The following is an 18,685-nucleotide window of genomic DNA, read 5'->3' as shown; positions in this document are numbered from 1 at the left end:
TTAAAGCTAGTTATGTTTCTAGGGAAACAGGGACAATAATGAAGCATTTCCACACCACAGCCATTTCAAGGATTTGCAAAGTATTTACACTGCTCCCAGTTAAAGTGCTTGACCTCTTCAGGAGGATCTTTTATTTATTTTCCTCATACCAATCTGTTTAAATGTTCTATAAATGGCAATCATTGAGAAATGAAATTCTGTGCCCCAAAAGCACTGCAGCAGCTTGGGCAGGAATCATTCCAGTTCAGCTCAAATCATTGATCCGTCATTTCTGTCCTGCCATGAACAAACCAGAGCCCTGGACAGAAATGTCTTGTCCTGTGTCTTACTCTCACAATTTCTGTTAACACAGAACTCTCACATAACCTTGCTTCTCACCTCTTTCAGTGCAAAAACTATGCATTCCCTTCACCACAATCCCTCTACTTTGCAAAAATAGTCATTTTGAGCAAATTCCCAGTGTTGCTCTGCTCTTCCCAACCCTCTTCTCCAGCCACACACAGCTGTGTGTGTATGTGCTGGGACCTGCCTCTTCAGCACAGCAGCATTCTTGTCTCACAATCTATTGGCACATTCAGGGAATATATGGCAATGCCAGGTTTTAAAGGTTAAAAAAAATAAAAAAAGATTTATGATGGGCTGTAAAAACCAGACAGCTGAGAATTGTATCTTGGGCAAAGCATAACTGCAGTTACCTTGCAACTAGCTGCAGATCAGAGCTTGTTGTCACTAGTTCTTCCCACAAGGAAGTCTAAAAGAAAAAATAGAAAATTTTGTGCTTGGATTAATAAGCTACAAATACTTCATGTCTGTGATCTTCAAAATGGTAGAAAAACATCCCATGCTATGTTCTTAAGAGGGCCTGTGACATGATCGGTGGGGAGGGTGGAAAAAGTTCATATGAGTAAGAGAAGAGATGGAGACTCAAAATGTGCACATGAAAAAGCAGCACATTTTCATTGGTGGAAGCAAAGACAGAAAGGAAGAATCACCAGAAGGGACAAACAGTTAAAATTGAAAAGGTAAATCCAGAAAAATAAATTGGCTTTGCTCATTCATCCACAGATGCATCCATGGAACTGCAGGCACCAACAAAGTTGGTTAAAATGTTCAGTGAGTTCATTAAAGTGTAACTGCATTAGCTATCCCTGGAGGCAAATTCAGCAGGATGTGAAAAGAGAGAAGGATATACCAATGTCCTCAAGGACAAGAAAAAAAGGGTTTACTGGACAATTAATAAAGCTACTCTGAAACAATATGAATGGTTTTATAAAGCAGCAGTGACTGGCAAGGCAGAGAAGATAAAGGTAAAGCAGAACCAGGTCTTAGCCAGGAGCTTGGGTGTGTCTGGATGACTCTGCCTGAAAAAATGTGTCTCCCTTCCCTTCTGATAAGGTGCAGATAAGGGAAATTCCCTGTTCTGACCATTCCTTATTGGGAAAAAGCTGACCCTACCATAAATTAGGTTTATAGTACTGTGAGAAAAAGAGACCTACACTGAATGCTAACAGCACCTTCTTCAGCTTGCCATACTGAAGGCTTTTGCAAGCATTTAAATATACACTCTCATCTTAAGGGAGTCCCTACCAAAACAAACACATGCAACCATTAAGGTAAAACAGAAATTGAAAGTTAAAATATTTAGAATTAAGTTTTAGCAAAAATGGTGTGATAGGGATTGATTTGGTACTAGAGGCTTATGCTGTATTTGGTGTTATAAATCGGAGTGATCCATTTGACTGTGTGTCCCAAGCCTTTCTTCCTTTCTTCTTCCTGACATTTCAGCTGTACTTCCAAACTGCCACTAAGAATTGAAATTCATTCTTTGGGGGATTCTTCCATGAAAGCTCATGCGAACCCAGACCTGCCTGCAGTACCAGATCAATATTCTGACAGTGTAATATGTTGTGATTGATGCTTTTACTCAAGATACTGAAGAGGGCATCCAGAAGCCTTCCAGATCCCAATTTTTATGAGCTGGATCGTAAAATATTATGCAGCATCACAGATGAGTTTTTTTGTTGTTTTTTTTTTTTTTGCAAAACCCAAAAATACACTGCACTGAGGTCCTGATATGGGAGTCCAGGGAATGCTGAAGGAGTACCTGGAGGGACAGATGTTCATCACTCCTTGCACCAGGAGATAGATCTCAAAAAGAACACACTGGTATTTATTCTCCTCTCAGCTTCTTGCTTTTCTGTTCAGTGAAGAAAAGCACGTGCACTGGTGCTCTTTACGCTCCAACTATGGACTTTAATATTTAACAAAAAAATAACTATTCTCCAGTTGCTTTCTCTCATCACCTCCTGACACCACTATTTCATCTGTTCACAGCCCTTGGAGCAGTTACTGGCTGGGCAGGTTTGTCCCACCCAGGGCTGAACAGGACATTCAGGTCTCCAGAAGGAACTGGCTTGTCTCTGGCAGCAGAAGCATCCCTGGGCCTGTCAGGAAAGGCTGCACAGCGTTGCAGTGCAGGATGGAGAGCTCTGGAAGGCAAAGTCTGTACAGAGAGGGGAGAGCTCCACTGTGGTGTCCCAGGGCTGAAGCGTGGTACATATCCTGTGCGTATCCAGTGATATATCCCACACCTGAGTCACTGCAGAATTCCTCTTTCTGATACAGCCTCCTCATTACCTGGTGATACAGGTGCTTTGGCTGGCCTCCCATTTGCTGTTTGCTCTTTCCCTCCCTGAATTTGCCCTGCTGTTTGACACCTCTATACACAGAGAGTGCAGCTCATTGTGTAGCCTGAAACACCTGGAGCATTTTTCATGGGTATAGAAAGGCCTGGCTGCTCCCAGGAGCTGCAAGTGCTGCCAGGCCAGAACTTCCTTCCTCCAAAACACTTCTGAAGAGTTCCACAGAATTTGGAGGGAATGAGAAAGAAAGAGAATGGAAGGAAAGCTCCGAGTATCCCCGTGTGTGTTAGGGATGCTCAGGGAAGAGCTCACAGTAACAAAAGTTTTTGAAAATCCGTATTGGGTAATAGAGGACCTGAAAATTTTTGAAATAACATTTTCATGACTCTCAAAGACCAGAAGACTAAGTGATTCTGTTTCTTCTCTTTGCTTCTCTCTTTCAGTAGCAATCAAAGGACTCAGTGTGTAATCAGATACTTGTTTCTGCTCACTCCCCGGGTACTCAGGGATGCCACTGCTTTTCTCTGCTACAGGTACAGCCATGGCTGCTTCAGGAGGATTCTTGTGTCTGTAGAAAACCAGACTCTCAGACACAGCACGTTCTCTGTTAGCCCAAAAGGAACCGAGAGTAAAGACAGAAAGAGTGAAAACTTCCTTTCTGAAAGAAGACATTTTCTCAAGGGGGATGAGGGAAACAGAGGGGTGGGAACGTGAAGGTCCACACACATTGTTCACCATTTGGACTCCTTACAAGCTCTGTTATCAGGCTGAATCACTCTGTTAAAACAAGGCTTTGTGTGACTCCGCTCTGACCGCGGCGCTGGCCGCAGCGGGTGCGCTCCTAACCCCTTTGTTTCCACGTAGGTAAACTCTAACCAGGTTTAGGAACGCTTCCCTCGGTAGGGAGCCGCCTCCTCCAAATCCCACCTTTTGCTTCAAGCGGCAGCGGTCCGGAGGAGGGGATCGCCTCCTGCGTGTGGAGGTACTGGGGAAGGAAACAGCCACTGACCAATAAGGGGAACCGCCGTGTTGGCAGAAGGCTTAGGGCTGATAAATTCCATGGGTTTCAGATAACACATTCTGGAGACAACTCCCATTGTCACCGGCATAAAAGCGGTGCGCCGGGGGAGCAGGGCACTCTCCTGCCTCGGGATCACGAATCGCTGAGGTGCAGCTTAGGTCGGGTCCTTGCTCTTCCTCCCCATGGCCAGTTACAGCTTCAGGCAAACCAGCTCCTCCGTGGCGGGGGGACCCGGCGCCTCCTCCCTCCGCTTCGGTGGCAGCTTCAGGGCCCCCAGCATCCACGGGGGATCTGGTGGCAGAGGTGTGTCCGTGTCCTCTGCCAGGTTCGTCTCCTCTGGCCTGGGAAGCGGCCTGGGAGGTGGCTATGGTGGAGGCAGCTTCAGCAGCAGCTTTAGCTATGGGGGTGGCCTGGGCGGCGATGGACTCCTCTCGGGAAATGAAAAGGCAACCATGCAAAGCCTGAACGATCGCCTGGCCTCCTACCTGGAGAAAGTGCGCGCGCTCGAAGAGGCAAACTCTGACCTTGAAACCAAAATCCGAAACTGGTACCAAAAACAAGGACCAAGCCCAGCTCGGGACTACAGTCCTTATTTCAAGACTATTGAGGACCTTCGAGACAAGGTAGGTGTTAATATTTATCAAAAGTCATCTTAGATTTCCACTTACAAAGGAAGCATGAAAACTCAAGTAGTTCCTTAGGGAACCCCTACAAAGCATTGCAGGTCATGTGAAGGAGAGGGAGATTAGATGCAAATGCAAGGAATGGGTGGGGGGATAAAGTCAATGTCAATATGGAATTATCTACTTTTTTAAATGCTAGCCAAGGGGAGGTAAAACCCAGTCACTGGGGGATGGCCGAGTACTGAAGTCTGATAATGTTTGTTTTTAACAAAGCATATGTTTATACACATGCTGGTCATGTCATGCACACACATATGACAGTTAATGTATGTATGACCACATATAAACTGATACGTAATGAGAGCCAAGCAGTGACAGCAACCTGCTGGTCTCTGCAACCTCTCACCTGCCACAGAGCTTGAAAACCCTCAGAGGCCCAGACACACTGCTTTAACAATGAAAATAAAAATGAGTTTAGAGCAATTTCTTTTTCACATTTCCCATACTTAACCTTGGAATTAAGTGAACTGAAACATTTGGCTTAGGAAAAAAGGAAACAGCAGATATAAAGTAATCAATCCTATATATAAATGCAGGATTTGCCCCAAGAGCCCAGGGTACCTGATAACAGATTGCTGAGGTGATACACACCCTGCATAACACAGGGAGTAGCTGATTAACTATGTAAATACAAGAAAGAAAACTTGAGGTTTAGTTTTCTGAGTTCAGCCTGGAGTTCATGACCGCTCCCACGCAGGTTGCTTCTCCTTGTTACAACCTATCCACATTCGCTCCTGATTCAAAATCTGAGCTCTGCTGATGGCAGAACTGGCAATGGGATTTCCTCCTGCTAGTATTCTTTTCCCTCCTTTCTTTTTCTCCCCTTAGTTAGGGGTGGGAAACCATACAGCTGGTTTGTGGATGACCTTTTGAGTTTTAGAAGTGGCAGGCATAGAAGACATGCTTTCCAGGCAAAACTGAACAGAGATTCCTTCTAAATAAAATTTCCTTCAGAGGCTTTCATCATGCATTAAAATAATCAATAAACACTATCCTGGGTTTCTAGGAAATAAAAATGTAATCAAAGATGGTGTCTCAAAGTCCTCTCCCTCTCAGCCAGCATGTAGTTTTGTCTCACTGTGCAACTTCAACATAAAGCCACTTCATACACCAGACACGAGGATGTGTCCAAAACAGAATCCTGGCAGAAGTATGTGATAAATCTGTGTGATGTGTTTGCTGTAGATCGTTGATCCTTCCCTACATCTCTATTTTCCGTAGCTACGGATGAAATAGACTCTTCACTCTTATCTGCACAGCAGGGAAGCTGATAACAGTTGTTTCAGCCTCAGTAATGAGCTCTCATTGTTTGCAGATCCTTGATGCCACCATTGATAACGCCAGGATTGTGCTGCAGATTGACAATGCCAGGCTGGCTGCTGATGACTTCAAAACCAAGTAATTTCTGAGAGGGAGAAGATCTCATGAGTAGGCAAAAATCCTTGTTGAGCCAAAGGGCAGTGAAACAGGAATGGAATGCCCCTAAAACCCCTGTATGAATATTGGTTTGATCCTGTGCTTGCAGTTCAAGCCTTCATGTCCTTGCTAAGAGCACCACTGAAAATTTTGCATGATGTGGGATATGGGGAGAAAGGTTTAATGCTTGATTACATTGGCTACACCATAAATCCTACAAACCCCAATACATTCATACTTGTGTTTCTTGTGGGCTGGGTAATCAGTGAACCTGAATGGGTTTGTTTTGCTTTTTTAAGGTTTGAGACTGAGCAAGGCCTGCGCATGAGCGTTGAGGCCGACATCAACGGCCTGCGCCGTGTCCTGGATGAGCTGACCCTGTCCAGAGCCGACCTGGAGCTGCAGATTGAAGGATTAAAGGAGGAACTGGCCTACCTAAAGAAAAACCACGAGGAGGTAAGCCCCAAGAAACACGTTTGAAAGTGGCACTAGAAAAACAACCTGTGGAGTTGTGGAGTCCCTCAGGATTGCCCTGGGCTCTCCAGCAGTGAGGAGAAGATTCCTGTGTAGACTGGGATCCCTCCTGCCAGTATCTCAGGGGAGTCAGTCAGCCTTAGCCCTTGAAGAAAGGACAGAAGGTTCATAATATTTTACAATTTGGCTACAGTTTACGACTGTACCCTCTTTTGTCTCCTCTGCCTTTCCCCACAGGAGCTGAGTACCCTGAGAGGGCAAGTAGCCGGTCAAGTCAGCGTTGAACTGGACTCTGCTCCAGGCATTGACCTGTCCAAGATCCTGGCAGACATGAGGGACCAGTATGAACACATGGCTGAGAAGAACAGGAAGGATGCTGAGGCCTGGTTCCACAGCAAGGTAAAACCCCTCCGTATTGTACAAACACTAACCAAAAAAATCCATGAAAGAAACAACTATTAAAACACACAGAAAAATGCTGTGACAGCCTTACGCGCCCCCCCACATTTCTCACGTACTGTTTTCCCTGTCTCAGACTGAAGAGCTGAACCGTGAGGTCGCTGTTAACACCGAACAACTGCAGAGCAGCAAGTCCGAGGTCACTGACCTCAGACGCACCCTGCAAGGGCTGGAGATCGAGCTGCAGTCCCAGCTCAGCATGGTATGTCAGAATTTGCACTGCCTGACAACCCCTCCCTGAAAAGGACCCATGTTTCCTTCCCTGCACGGAGTCCTGCACTGGCAGCAACCTTTCCTGTCTGTGGTTTGCCCTGACAGAAAGCGGCGCTGGAAGGCACCTTGGCCGACACGGAAGCGCGTTATGGCGCACAGCTGGCACAGATCCAGGGGCTGGTTGGCAGCATCGAGGCACAGCTGGCTGAGCTCCGAGCTGACATGGAGCGCCAGAACACCGAATACAAGATCCTCATGGATATCAAGACTCGGCTGGAGCAAGAGATCGCTACGTACCGACAGCTCCTGGAAGGCCAGGAGTCCCAGTAAGAACCTTTTGCTCAGCTTCATAAGTCTGACCATGTCATGGTGCTCATTTGCCACAGCACCTTGGTAAACACAATTAAATGCTCCTGGAGTTCTACAATTTTTAACAAACTAATTTTTCTGGACCATGGTGGAGCTAGAAATGTTACAGTTGCCATTTACAGGAAGTAAGACCTCAAAGAGTTTCTAAACAGGAAGGGGAACTGACACTCAGCACAGCAGATTAATTGCAACTAACAGTTGAAGTGATCAGCTACATCACAGTCAGGAAAAGTGCAGTTAATAATGTGTTACAGAATATAAAAATTAATACCAAATTCCCATAAACTCCCTGTTACCAGGTGGAGAACTCTTGCCCAACAGGAATCAGTGTGGGAGAAAATACTGGGAAGAGAAGTGAAGGCAGTCACTGAGTGACTCCCACATGGGAGCACAGCTCAATCTCATCTCACAATCTTCCTCAAGGAGGAAAAAAATGAGGCAGGGGTTGAAAGGTTTGGTTTCCTCTGTTACTTCTTCTCCATAATGTCTTTTCCCAATGCAGTTTAAAAATATATTTCCTACCACAGCTCCGTGTCCTTTGCTGAGAAGGAGGGCAGGGAGATGGGCATCTCTTCCCTGACTGCAGCCGGTGTACATGATTGATAGACAATTTGCTTTCATCCATCCTCATCTCATGCAGCATTTGATGTGTTAACTCTCCTTTCAATTGTTCTCTTTGTTCCACAGGATGTTTGGTTCCCTTTCAGGAACTGCCGGTAAGAATTCTTTCTCTTTCTGAAGAAGTTTTATTTTCTAAAACCACATAACTGGTAGTTGTGTCTGTTCTAGAGAATGGGGTCTGCATAATTTGTCACAGAAAAAAAAAAGTAACAAATGCTGTTTCTAGTTAGAATGGAACAAATTTCAGCAATTAATGTATGTCAGATATCAGAAAAACATCTCAGACTCTGCTACAGTAAAGCCTAAGTAAAGCACAAAGCAATTAATCATTTCCCCAGATGAAAGGACACGGGAATTGAAGCTTGGCCAGCTCGGGGGAATTGCAGGAACATGCCAGTAAAACCTGCCTTGAGCTGTTAGAGGTCAGCAGTGTCATAAAAGGGATGAGTCAAATCCAGGCGATGGAGAGGAAAAGTTCTGAGAGAAGGGAATGAGAGATGAGGCCCCAGCCAAGCTCATCGCCCATCACAGAGTGGTCTGTGTGAGCTGGGCTTAAATAATTGCTGTTCTTTCTCTCCGTGTTACTGCAGACAAAAGAGACAAGCACTGAAGGTCCTTCAAAGGTCATCTGCAAACTGAGAATAAGCAGACAACATATGTGGATTGAGATGGAGAAATCACTCTGAACTGCTGGAAATGACTGTTGAAGCACAGAAGGTTCTTGGCCACACAAAGTTTAGGCAGATTCATTCACTTAGTGATGATTAAGATGTGAATTGGGTCAGCTTTGCAATTAGTTATAGCTTTTGCATGTACTGAATTGCTGCATCTACTCAAATAAAGATGATATTCTTGCAATCTTTGCTTCTTTGTGATAATTCACTGAAGTTTGGCTTTACTCAGCCAGCCTCCTTGAGAGTGTTCACAGTGAGGGGAGCTTGGGCTCCATCCTGATTCTTGCTGGCTCCTCTTGCTGGGAGGAGCTTGGAATACAGAGGCAGTGGCATCCCCAGCCCCTCGGAGGGGGACACAAGAGTGACCTGGGTTTCTCAGTACGATGCTGTGCACTCTGCACAGCAGGGGCAGTGGGATGGGAAGTGGTTCTGGAGAGCAGCAGGAGCTGGGAGATGTTTCATAGGGTAAAATCCAAAGTAAAATACTGGCTCATAGATAACTCCTGCAGGAGCATAGGGGTGAGTCACAGTTGGGAGAATTCTTCACTTCCATTCCCCATTCACATAGAGCTTACAAACCTTTAGCACCAATTTCAGCCCACTTACCTCCCATGCCATTGCAAGGATATTATCCTAGCTGAAATTCCAAGTGGAATCACTTTTAGTTCCAACACCCAGAAATCACTGATTTTATTTGCTACATGGTAAACCAAGTTTACCATGGCTACAGCCATGGAAAACTCAGGGATTGTGCTAAAAGCAAACCATGGCTCCAGCCCAACCAGCACCTTCCCAGCTCCTGCTGTTACCAGAGGCACACTTTGCTCCACAGCTCGGGGGGAATGAAAACAGGGCTATACCCAGACTGAAAGTATCCCAACACTGCTCTCCCCCAGAGTGGATCAGTTTCCTGCATGTTTCAGGAAGACATCATAAAATCCTTCAGCACTTCTCTCCTTGACCCTGGGGAATGTTCGTGATCCCTTGTTCACTACTAGATGTCCACAGCAGATCAACGGAGTGTTCTCATGGCTTGGAGCACCCCAAGCTCTGGACCTCCTCTCTCAAGGTGGGGCAATCCTCTTCAATCCACGGGTGCTGGTGCTTGGGTTTGGTTCAGCAGTGACTCAGGTGACCTGTCAACATCAGCTGTCACTATTGCCACCGACAATCCCAGCTCAGCCTCTGGAATGAAGTATGGTGGCATTAAGCAGTGGCTTCACTTTGACAGGGGACAACTGTGACAGGAGAGAAGAACAGTCAAAGGGACAAGGTGGGGAGAACAGGGAGAAAGATGGGCAGAATCAAAGGGAACAGTGGCCCAAGGGGCACATGGGGAGCAGGGGATCCTTCAGGAGCTCACCCACTTTTGTGGGGTTCACTTCTGGAAGAGCCAGGAGAAGATCTTGTGCATTCAGTACAGGCAGTTGCTGAGTGCAGATGCATTAACACATGCTTTGTACCAAACTTATTCCCTACAACTCCAAGACCTGGAAACCTCCCTACATGAAAGAACAAACAGCTCCAGGTTTGTTTTTTAATCTTAATAAATCCCATTCCCTGAGAGCAATTTCTTGTGACAAAACCAGTCAGGGTAGGAGCTCACTGTTGCAGATTTCTGGTATTGTCCAGCTGCAAGTGTGCAAGTCTGACAAGAAATTCTCATGCTCCAAGAATGCAAGCTATAAAAATCCTGAATTCTTATTTTTATAGCTTAGTTCTAATTTTATTTTATAATTTTACTAATTTTTCCTGTATCTGTAAGGCAATGAAGGATTTCTGGTAAAATGTTTGATATAAATCACTCAGACACTATAATTTTAGCATCTGGTTCAGGAAAAAAGTGTTTTCCAAAGGCATGTCATGTCTCCTCTGAGTGATGGTTTTATCACTCACAGAGTGATCACTGAGATGACAAACAAGCTGCTGCTTGACTGGAACTTGCTGTCCTGAGAGGAGGAGCTGGAGTGTGTCAGCTCCGTTAATCCCACAGCAGAGGTAACAAAAGAGTTAGTGCAGCACAGACATGTCAGGGAATGTCTCCCAGGAAAGCTCTGTGGAAGATGACAAACCAAGAAGTTCAGGTACCACAGATACAATTCTGTGACTGTGCAAAGGATGAGTCCATGTCTCATTGGATAAGGAATCTCTGAGCAAAGGTAGTGAGACCGGAATAAAGGCATAAGCTTGAAAGAGCCTTTTTATTTTTTTCTTTTTTTACTTCAACAAGCGATTTGCTTCTATTTCACTGTACAGTCTGTAAGGAGAAAATGCTGTAAAAATCATTGTCTAAATTATGTTATGGGGCATGATCTGTATTGGCTGCTTGATTTATTTTGTTTCCCAATGGTAAATATTCAACAGAAGGAAACAGCTTTTATCTGCTACCTCATTTTTGTAAGCGTTCATCTGATACTGATCCAGCGTGACGCCTGGGGCATGTTAGAAAGCAGCAAAGAGTGTTTCACCACTGACCTTCCAAAGGAGTTATCACACCTGAGTGAAAGAAGACTCAATGAAAACTCCCCGAAGTTTCCTACTAAATTTTGCGGTGTTTTATTGCTTGGGTTTTTTAATGGAATATGATTTGCTTCTTGTGGGCTCTCTCGGTTGAACAGCCCCTGGCAGTGCACACACTTCAGGGCATTGATTACAGGCATCTTTAAGACAATTTTTTATCTTCAGAAGGGCTTGTCTGAACTTGTTTTGTGAGCCACCAACCCTTGGAGACACAGGTATCTGGCAAGGTACACAGACCATTAATCTGCCCAGCAGCAAAACTGAAGGGCTGCGGCAAAGGGCCAGGTTCAGTTTGAAACATGTTTCCAGAGCAGTGAACACCCACCCGTGTGCTCTGCTCAGCCTGGAGTGAGTGGCCGTGCCCAGAGCCAGCCTGCGAGGGCACAGCACAGCTGGACTCTGCCATTTCTTCCCTCCCAAGTGCACATCTCCAAGTGAAAATGCCGTGTATTCCCTGTGCCTGCATTAACATCTCAGCTGGAAATGTCAGAAACCCCCTTGGTTTATTCCAACAACTCCTGTGAGCCTTGGCTAATCCGAAATCCCCATCCTGAGTTCCAAGCTCAGTTTCTGTACTGCCAAAGACTGCTAAAAACAATGCTCTTCTTATGATGTTTTTAGCAAATGTATCAGTTTTCTTCTTTAAGCTTTATTTGAGGTCCCTGTGTTGTGCAGAGAATGGGGTGCTCTGCAAACTCCCGGCAACTGCCACACTCCCCAAACCCCATCCCCAGCAGGGCACTCGGGCAGCTCCTGCTTCCTCACACACCGCCCAAATCTGCCTTCCCTGCAGGGTGAGCAGGGCCGGATGACTGAATTCCTGAATTTCACTGGCAATTTATTGGCTCAATAATGTATTTCTGTTTCAGACTCCTGCCTTAAATGAAGGATTAAGGTGCCTCTTCTGAGTGTTTCTCAAGACTTATTTTCAAATACTACCCCATTTCCTTGTGCACACTGGCATTAAACACATCTATTGCTATCAGAACGGTGTTACCTTAAACCCATTCTCTTTGCATTTTCCAAAGTAACAGGATCTTAGTCCTCCCACATTTACTCTTTTAACTGAGTTGTTTCAATCTGTGTTACCTTTCTGGGCTATTTCACAATGATTAATAAATTTACTGTTTCCACTCTCCCTTGCACACAGATGGATGCCGGTTGTTCCTCACACAGTGCCATGAATAGATGCTTTTTGTAATAAAAATTCAGACTCCAAAATCTAAATATTAGTTCCAAGAAAAAAAATCAAGAATAAGAACATTTCTAATTCAATTCCAAAATTTTAAAGGGAAAAAAATAGAGATAGAAAAAAAGGAATAACGGTGAGACTAAGAGAAGATTGTACATTTTTCAATGAAAGGAGAATTTTATTTAAGCCTCAATTTTAGAAAAAGTTGATTTTCTGAAGGTAGCCATGGTGAGCATTGTAAATAGGTAAGTGGGTGGGGCTGAACTCACTTTGTTTTTCCATTCTTAAATGTCAGAGAAGTAAACTCCAAGTTTCAGAACTATAGCCTGAAGAAAAAACACCATCTGATTCATGCCTTTTGTTTAATTAAAAAAAGAAACCCCAAGCCCAAGCCCCTGCGATGTGCTGCCAGCACTGCTTGTCAGGAATGTCATCATAGTTGGCCTCACCTCTAGGGAGGAGGAATTTTGGAGGGAGGGCTGCAGTGGGGTTTGTCTCCCAACACCGGATCATGAGGATATAAAAGAGGCACCAGGGCAGTGAAGGCACAGGCTGTCTCCTCTTGCCAGGCTGCATAACTGACCTTTGCTCCTTCTCTTGCTTCAGCCATGGCCACTTCCTTCATGAGCTCTTCCTCCACCTACGGGGGTGGCTTCGGGGGCGCCGGGGGCAGCAGCTCTCGCCTGTCCTCGGTGCGCGTCGGAGGCTCCCGCCGGGCCCCGAGCATCCACGGCGGCTCCGGCGGCCGGGGTGTCTCCATCTCCTCGGCCAGGTACGTCTCCTCTTCAGGAGGAGGCTGCGGCTTTGGAGGGGGCTATGGAGGAGGCTTTGGAGGGGCGGCAGTCTGCGGCTTTGGAGGGGGCTCTGGCTTTGGAGGGGGCTCTGGCTTTGGAGGAGGCGCTGGCTTTGGTGGAGGATTTGACTTTGGTGGTGGCTTTGTTGGCGGCGATGGCCTCCTCTCTGGCAATGAGAAGATAACCATGCAGAACCTGAATGACCGGCTGGCTTCGTACCTGGACAAGGTGCGAGCCCTGGAAGAGGCCAATTCAGATTTAGAAGTGAAAATTCGAGACTGGTACCAGAAACAAGCTCCCACCAGCCCCGCCCGTGACTACAGCAATTACTACAAGATAATTGAAGATCTCCGAGACAAGGTATGACATTCATATGTAGAGGAGATATAAGAAGGCACGAGAATTATGGAACTGCATGTTACATGTCTTTAAAATAATTACAAGAGAAGTAGTGAATTCCTCATCCCAAATAGATTGAGGTCCCGAGCATTCTAGCAGAATAGAGTAGCCTCTTCTCAATTTAATCAAGAAATATTTTGTCCTGACAATATGATGTTTGTTGTAATTAAAATGACTGCAGTAAAAGTTAGCAAAATGTGTTTAGAATTATCAATATATTTATTCAGGAATCAAATAGTAAAGAATGTGACAGGTAGGCCTCAAAGGCTGGAAAGATAATTCGCCTGGCTACAGATAAGATCAGGTGTAGTACAAACATATTTCCCTATTATGGTTCTAATCCGTGTTGCACAGAGCATCACAGCCCTCTGGTTTGCTCATGGAATGTGGATCAGATATTTTACCATTATTCACAGGAATTTTTCTCCATGTTTCTAATTGCCAGATCCTTGCTGCTACCATTGACAATTCCCGGGTCATTTTGGAGATTGACAACGCCAGGCTGGCTGCTGATGACTTTAGACTGAAGTAAGTTCACCTGGAGCTCATTTGTCTTCACTCTACTTGTCACTTTCTCGAAAGTTTCTTCTTTAGTAACTTCAGATACAAGATATCCTGGCATGCTGAATCCATTGATGAAGGACCAATTCATAGTATAAACCTGACAGAACACAGCATTCAGATCACTGAGCTGTTTGCATGATCAGTTATAGCTTGTGTCTTCTTTTTTTTGTGACACTCAAATATTTTTACTAGCCTGAATCACAGGGGAAAGAAGGCAGGAATAGGTGGGATTTTCACTTAGAAGGAACTGAGTGGCAGGAAGAGATTGCTGTGGGGCTTCAGCATTTCTCTGCTGGAGTCTGAAATTTAGAGTCAGGTGGGGCTTTTCCAGCTCCCAGGCTCAGATGATAAAGCTCCATGTGCAGCTGCTTTCCCTGCAGCAATGCACCTGCAGGTTTCTATTTTCCCTCCTGTGTCCCCGGCAGCCCTGCCTCACCTGTACTTTCCTATACAAATCTGGGAGGACACTGCAAAACTCCTGTCCTGTGTGACGATGTTTCTATCGATGCTGATAATCAGTATTAGGTTCTGCAAGGTGAAATGCCATGTCCTCAAAACAAAATCATACGGCTTTGTCTGTGCTTCCTTATGCCGTAGCTGGATATTGGAAAACAACAGCTTTATTGCTTTTACACTTCTAAATCTGCATCATCTACAGTCCACTGTTCCTCCCATATGTGATCATTTTATAGCTCTATCGAATACAAACTCGGACACGTTCCAGTGCTTGTTTCTTTGTTGAACTGCAGGTATGAGAATGAGCTGTTCCTGCGCCAGAGCGTAGAGTCAGACATCAACGGCCTGCGCCGGGTCCTGGACGAGCTGACCCTGTCCAGAGCCGACCTGGAGATGCAGATTGAGACACTGAAAGAGGAGCTGGCTTATCTGAAGAAGAACCACGAAGAGGTGAGAGTCCTGGCAGTGCACGGAGATCACTCCCCTTTGGAATTTATCTCTTGTAAATGAAACATACGTGTAAATTACATGTAAATACATGTGTCCTGTATGAATACACAGAGATAGGGAAGCTGTTGCAACGAGAGAGAACATGTGATAAATGTTTTGTGTGTGTTCCATCTGTGATACTTGATAGCACAGGTACTGTGTACCACAGCAGGGATTGATGGGGGCAGGAGCAGTGTGAGAGGAGAGAGCCTGATCTTTTTGTGTCCTGCCCACGCAGGAAATGAAAGAGTACTCGAACCAGCTGAGTGGAACAGTCAACGTGGAAATGGATGCGGCTCCTGGCATCGACCTGACCAGAGTTCTTGCTGAGATGAGGGAACAGTATGAAGCTCTGGCTGAGAAGAACCGTAAGGATGCTGAGGCCTGGTTCTTCACTCAGGTACGGTCACACCAATGAACAGCACAGCAATGCACTGCCTCAGCATTACTGCCCTGGCAGGTCCCTAACTCCCTTTCTCAAAATTATTGATTTTTTTATACTTTTGTGTGTGACTTTACAGTTGTTTTTCCTTTCAGACTGATGAGCTGAACCGTGAAGTTGCCACCCACACCCAGCAGATACAGACCGGCAAGACAGAGATCACGGAACTGCGCCGCACCCTGCAGGGCCTGGAGATCGAGCTCCAGTCGCAGCTCAGCATGGTACGGAGCTGCCCCGAGCACACCATGAGGCACTGCCTCACACCGTCCCCTTCCTCCCTCGCTGTCTCACCCCTCCTCGACTTCCCCTCCGTGGGACAAACTTCATTCTAACCTGTTGTGACATTACTGCACTTTAGAAAGCTGGGCTGGAGGCCAACCTGCGGGACACGGAAGGCCGATACTGCGCGCAGCTGGCTCAGATCCAGGTCCTCATCACCAGCGTGGAGGAGCAGCTGGCCGAGCTGCGCTGCGACATGGAGCGCCAGAACCAGGAGTACAAAATGCTCATGGACATCAAGAGTCGCCTGGAGCAGGAGATCGCCACGTACCGTCACCTGCTGGAGGGCCAGGACTCACAGTATGTCACTCTGTCCCAGTCCTGATGAGCAGATAAGGGTCACAACACACTCTGTGCGGCGGGAGCTCTGGCTGCCAGGCTGACTCCGGAGCACGCAGTCACGCTCCCTGCGCACGCAGCCTTTGGAGCACTGGCAAAGCAGGTGCCCGGCAAAGTCCCTGGCACTGCTATAACTCCAGCTAAATCTGCACATTGGTGGTGTGGAGGATTTGAAAATATAAATGTCACCATTTTGACCATGATGAATTACAAAAGGCCCCATATATATACCTCACTTAATCCTCTGGCTGCACTGGAATTAGAGCCTTCAGCCTTAGACAACGTATAAAAACCTGCTCCCAGTATTTCTTTAGCTCCTGGTTTTCTCCATTTGTGCACAGAGGTGAAAATATTCATCCTCACACGCCAGTATCCCCAGCTAGAAAAGAGCCTGGAACTGACTCCAGCTTACTTCAGTAAAATCTACATTTTCATGCCCATTTCTTATATCTGATCTATACATTGAATTACTTTTGATTTATGAGGAGGAATCAGCTCCTTATATAGCTCCTAGAAGAGGCATTTTGAGGAGAGGAGCAGTATAAGGAGACACCTCAGGACAAGGAACTGGTCTGACCACTGTTCCCATTCCCTTTCAAGTACATAAGGGTTGATTTCAAAGCTTAAAGCACCTTAGCACCACCTCTAGTAACAACACACCTCAGAACCAGACGTTGAGAGCAGCTGTGCGAAATCCTGGCTATTCACATAAATTCCTAAATGGTTCAATAGTTTCAGGGAACAGGGTCAGGAATGGTCATTAATCTAATATTTCTTTTCTACAGGTTGTCAGGACTGAACCCCAAGGATGGTAAGAATTTTTTTTATTTAATGAGGGGCTGAAATGAACAGGCAAAATAGGATTAAATAAACCTTTTAGCTTTGGATTTCTTCTTACTACCACAGATTCCATTCTCCCCACAATGAGCATGTTCTGTATCATGTAGAGATAAAAATATAATACTTTATTTTATGTGCATTTTTGAAACCAGTAGATTTCCAAAATGATTGCATGAACTCCTCATGGGGTTCTAAAATACCCAAATCTCCCAAAGAGTCATTCCTCTGCTGATTCACATAACATACAAGATGCTTCCAAATCCATGTCTGATGTGCACTCCTAAGGTTTTCTGGATGAGGACCAGGAGGGAAAGTGGATAAGATGTAAAGGCAGTTCTGCCTTTGATATGTAAAAGATCTTGTGAGGAAACAAACAAACACAACCTCATTGTTCAGCTCCTCAGGGTCTTGGCAGGGCCTTAGTGGTTTTTTGTTCCCTATTTAATTTTTTTATTCCCCCTACAACAGCATTTGGGAGCAGTGGAAGAGGTCGCTCTGGCACAGAAGATGATGGAAGATCTGGTTCTACCCGTGACAGGAGATTCCCATAAAGAAATACCAAATCTCCACGTGGACCCCGTGCAGCCTCCACACTGGCTAATGCTGAGATAAAGAGCCTTTCACTTTCCCAAATCACAAGAATGTAGCCAAGAATGTCTTTCCTTAGATTTGCTCTGCCTTTGTACATGAGCATTGGCTCCGTGGGTCAGAGATGCCAAGCCTGTTTTCTGCCGGTGCTCTATTGTATCCTCACAATAAAGTTTCTGTTCTGCTTCTGCAAATAAATCCAGTCTAATGGTGTTTTTTGAAGCCATTGTGCCACACAGCCCACAGGCCCTCCCAGCATGGCCTGCTGGAACCCAGCCAGGGGATACTCTGGGAATAACAACAGCAATAACAATAATAACCTTAAAAATAATAATAAAGATGGTGATGAATGGGCAGATAAAGTGCCATTAGATTCTGCCAGCCATCTGGAGCTGATATCAGTTAAAAACAGAGAAGATAGCATAAAAAATCCTTAAGATCTTTGTTCTTAATTCCAAGGGCACAACAGGGCTACAATTCATGCACAAATAAAATGCATCTCTGAAAAAACTGCATATATTTGGGTTCCTATGCTGCCTGCAGTACCAAGGCAAATTCCCTCAGGTCCTAAGGAAGTATCAGGCACAGTCCAGGTGAAACAAATTGCTGAGAGTTTGCTGCAACTATTTTGGTTTTCATCCATCAGGATCCATCCCTGGCCCATGTCACTGCTGTGCCTGCAGTTTTAGCCACACCACCTTCTCCCAGCTACAAATCCCCCACCAGTGGAACTGAAGAGATGCTGATAAAACTTTAAGAGCCTGGTGAATCCTAGAAGCACACTGTGACAAGGGCTGGTCCAGGACGGTCAGGACAGACTGAGATGAGAGATCTCTAGAGCGTGGTCTTAGGATATATGGTTTATTGTGGGGGTCCTGCTCTGAGCTGCCAGGCACAGCCTAAAGCAGTCCCAAGGAGTGGGGGCACAGCGAGATAGCGAGAGGGTCCAAGAGAGCAGGAGGCAAAAGAGAAAGAAAAAGAAGGAGAGGGAAGAAAAAAAGAGAAAAGATGACCCCAGCTTCTCGGGTACACCTTATCAAGGGGGCTTGAAGGTGGGTGCAAAAAGGATTTTGGACCAATGGGGTTACAGACACATCATACTTCAGGGGAGGGTTACAAGTGTGAGATGAACTCTACATTTTTGAGGAATGAGACAGAACACTTTATCTGACCCTTTGCTTTGTCTGTGGGTCAAAAAAGGGAGTTATCTT

At 45.6% G+C, this 18,685-nt stretch overlaps 2 protein-coding genes across 3 annotated transcripts; both read left to right on the top strand.

Annotated features, from left to right (window-relative positions):
• Positions 1-3,649: 3,649 nt before the first annotated feature.
• Positions 3,650-8,756, top strand: LOC137486618 (keratin, type I cytoskeletal 19). 2 transcript variants are annotated; one of them, XM_068212049.1, is made up of 8 exons: positions 3,650-4,286; positions 5,662-5,744; positions 6,062-6,218; positions 6,474-6,635; positions 6,772-6,897; positions 7,014-7,234; positions 7,965-7,993; positions 8,489-8,756. In XM_068212049.1, the coding sequence occupies exons 1-8, from the start codon at positions 3,846-3,848 to the stop codon at positions 8,506-8,508; spliced, it is 1,239 nt and encodes a 412-aa protein (XP_068068150.1). In that variant the 5' UTR covers positions 3,650-3,845; the 3' UTR covers positions 8,509-8,756. The 2 variants fall into 2 exon arrangements, with proteins under 2 accessions (XP_068068150.1, XP_068068149.1); XM_068212048.1 differs by having other exon boundaries at positions 7,965-8,756.
• A 3,871-nt stretch (positions 8,757-12,627) lies between these two features.
• On the top strand, positions 12,628-17,672 carry LOC137486783 (keratin, type I cytoskeletal 19-like). Its single transcript, XM_068212271.1, has 8 exons — positions 12,628-13,438; positions 13,923-14,005; positions 14,791-14,947; positions 15,225-15,386; positions 15,524-15,649; positions 15,787-16,007; positions 16,832-16,857; positions 17,355-17,672. The coding sequence occupies exons 1-8, from the start codon at positions 12,893-12,895 to the stop codon at positions 17,435-17,437; spliced, it is 1,404 nt and encodes a 467-aa protein (XP_068068372.1). The 5' UTR covers positions 12,628-12,892; the 3' UTR covers positions 17,438-17,672.
• The last annotated feature ends 1,013 nt before the right edge of the window (positions 17,673-18,685 follow it).

Source organism: Anomalospiza imberbis, chromosome 22 (genome assembly GCF_031753505.1).
Source record: "Anomalospiza imberbis isolate Cuckoo-Finch-1a 21T00152 chromosome 22, ASM3175350v1, whole genome shotgun sequence".
Classification (NCBI taxonomy): domain Eukaryota; kingdom Metazoa; phylum Chordata; class Aves; order Passeriformes; family Viduidae; genus Anomalospiza; species Anomalospiza imberbis.
The sequence above is the reverse complement of the archived record's forward strand: the minus strand, read 5'-3'. Positions and strand labels throughout refer to the sequence as shown.

Coding starts and splice junctions, on each gene's coding strand:
- LOC137486618 (XM_068212048.1), top strand. CDS start 3,846: ATGGCCAGTTACAGCTTCAGGCAAACCAGCTCCTCCGTGGCGGGGGGA. Junction 5,745..6,061: donor GCTGATGACTTCAAAACCAA/GTAATTTCTGAG, acceptor TGCTTTTTTAAG/GTTTGAGACTGAGCAAGGCC. Junction 7,235..7,964: donor CTGGAAGGCCAGGAGTCCCA/GTAAGAACCTTT, acceptor TTTGTTCCACAG/GATGTTTGGTTCCCTTTCAG.
- LOC137486783 (XM_068212271.1), top strand. CDS start 12,893: ATGGCCACTTCCTTCATGAGCTCTTCCTCCACCTACGGGGGTGGCTTC. Junction 15,650..15,786: donor TCCAGTCGCAGCTCAGCATG/GTACGGAGCTGC, acceptor ACTGCACTTTAG/AAAGCTGGGCTGGAGGCCAA. Junction 16,858..17,354: donor AGGACTGAACCCCAAGGATG/GTAAGAATTTTT, acceptor CCCCTACAACAG/CATTTGGGAGCAGTGGAAGA.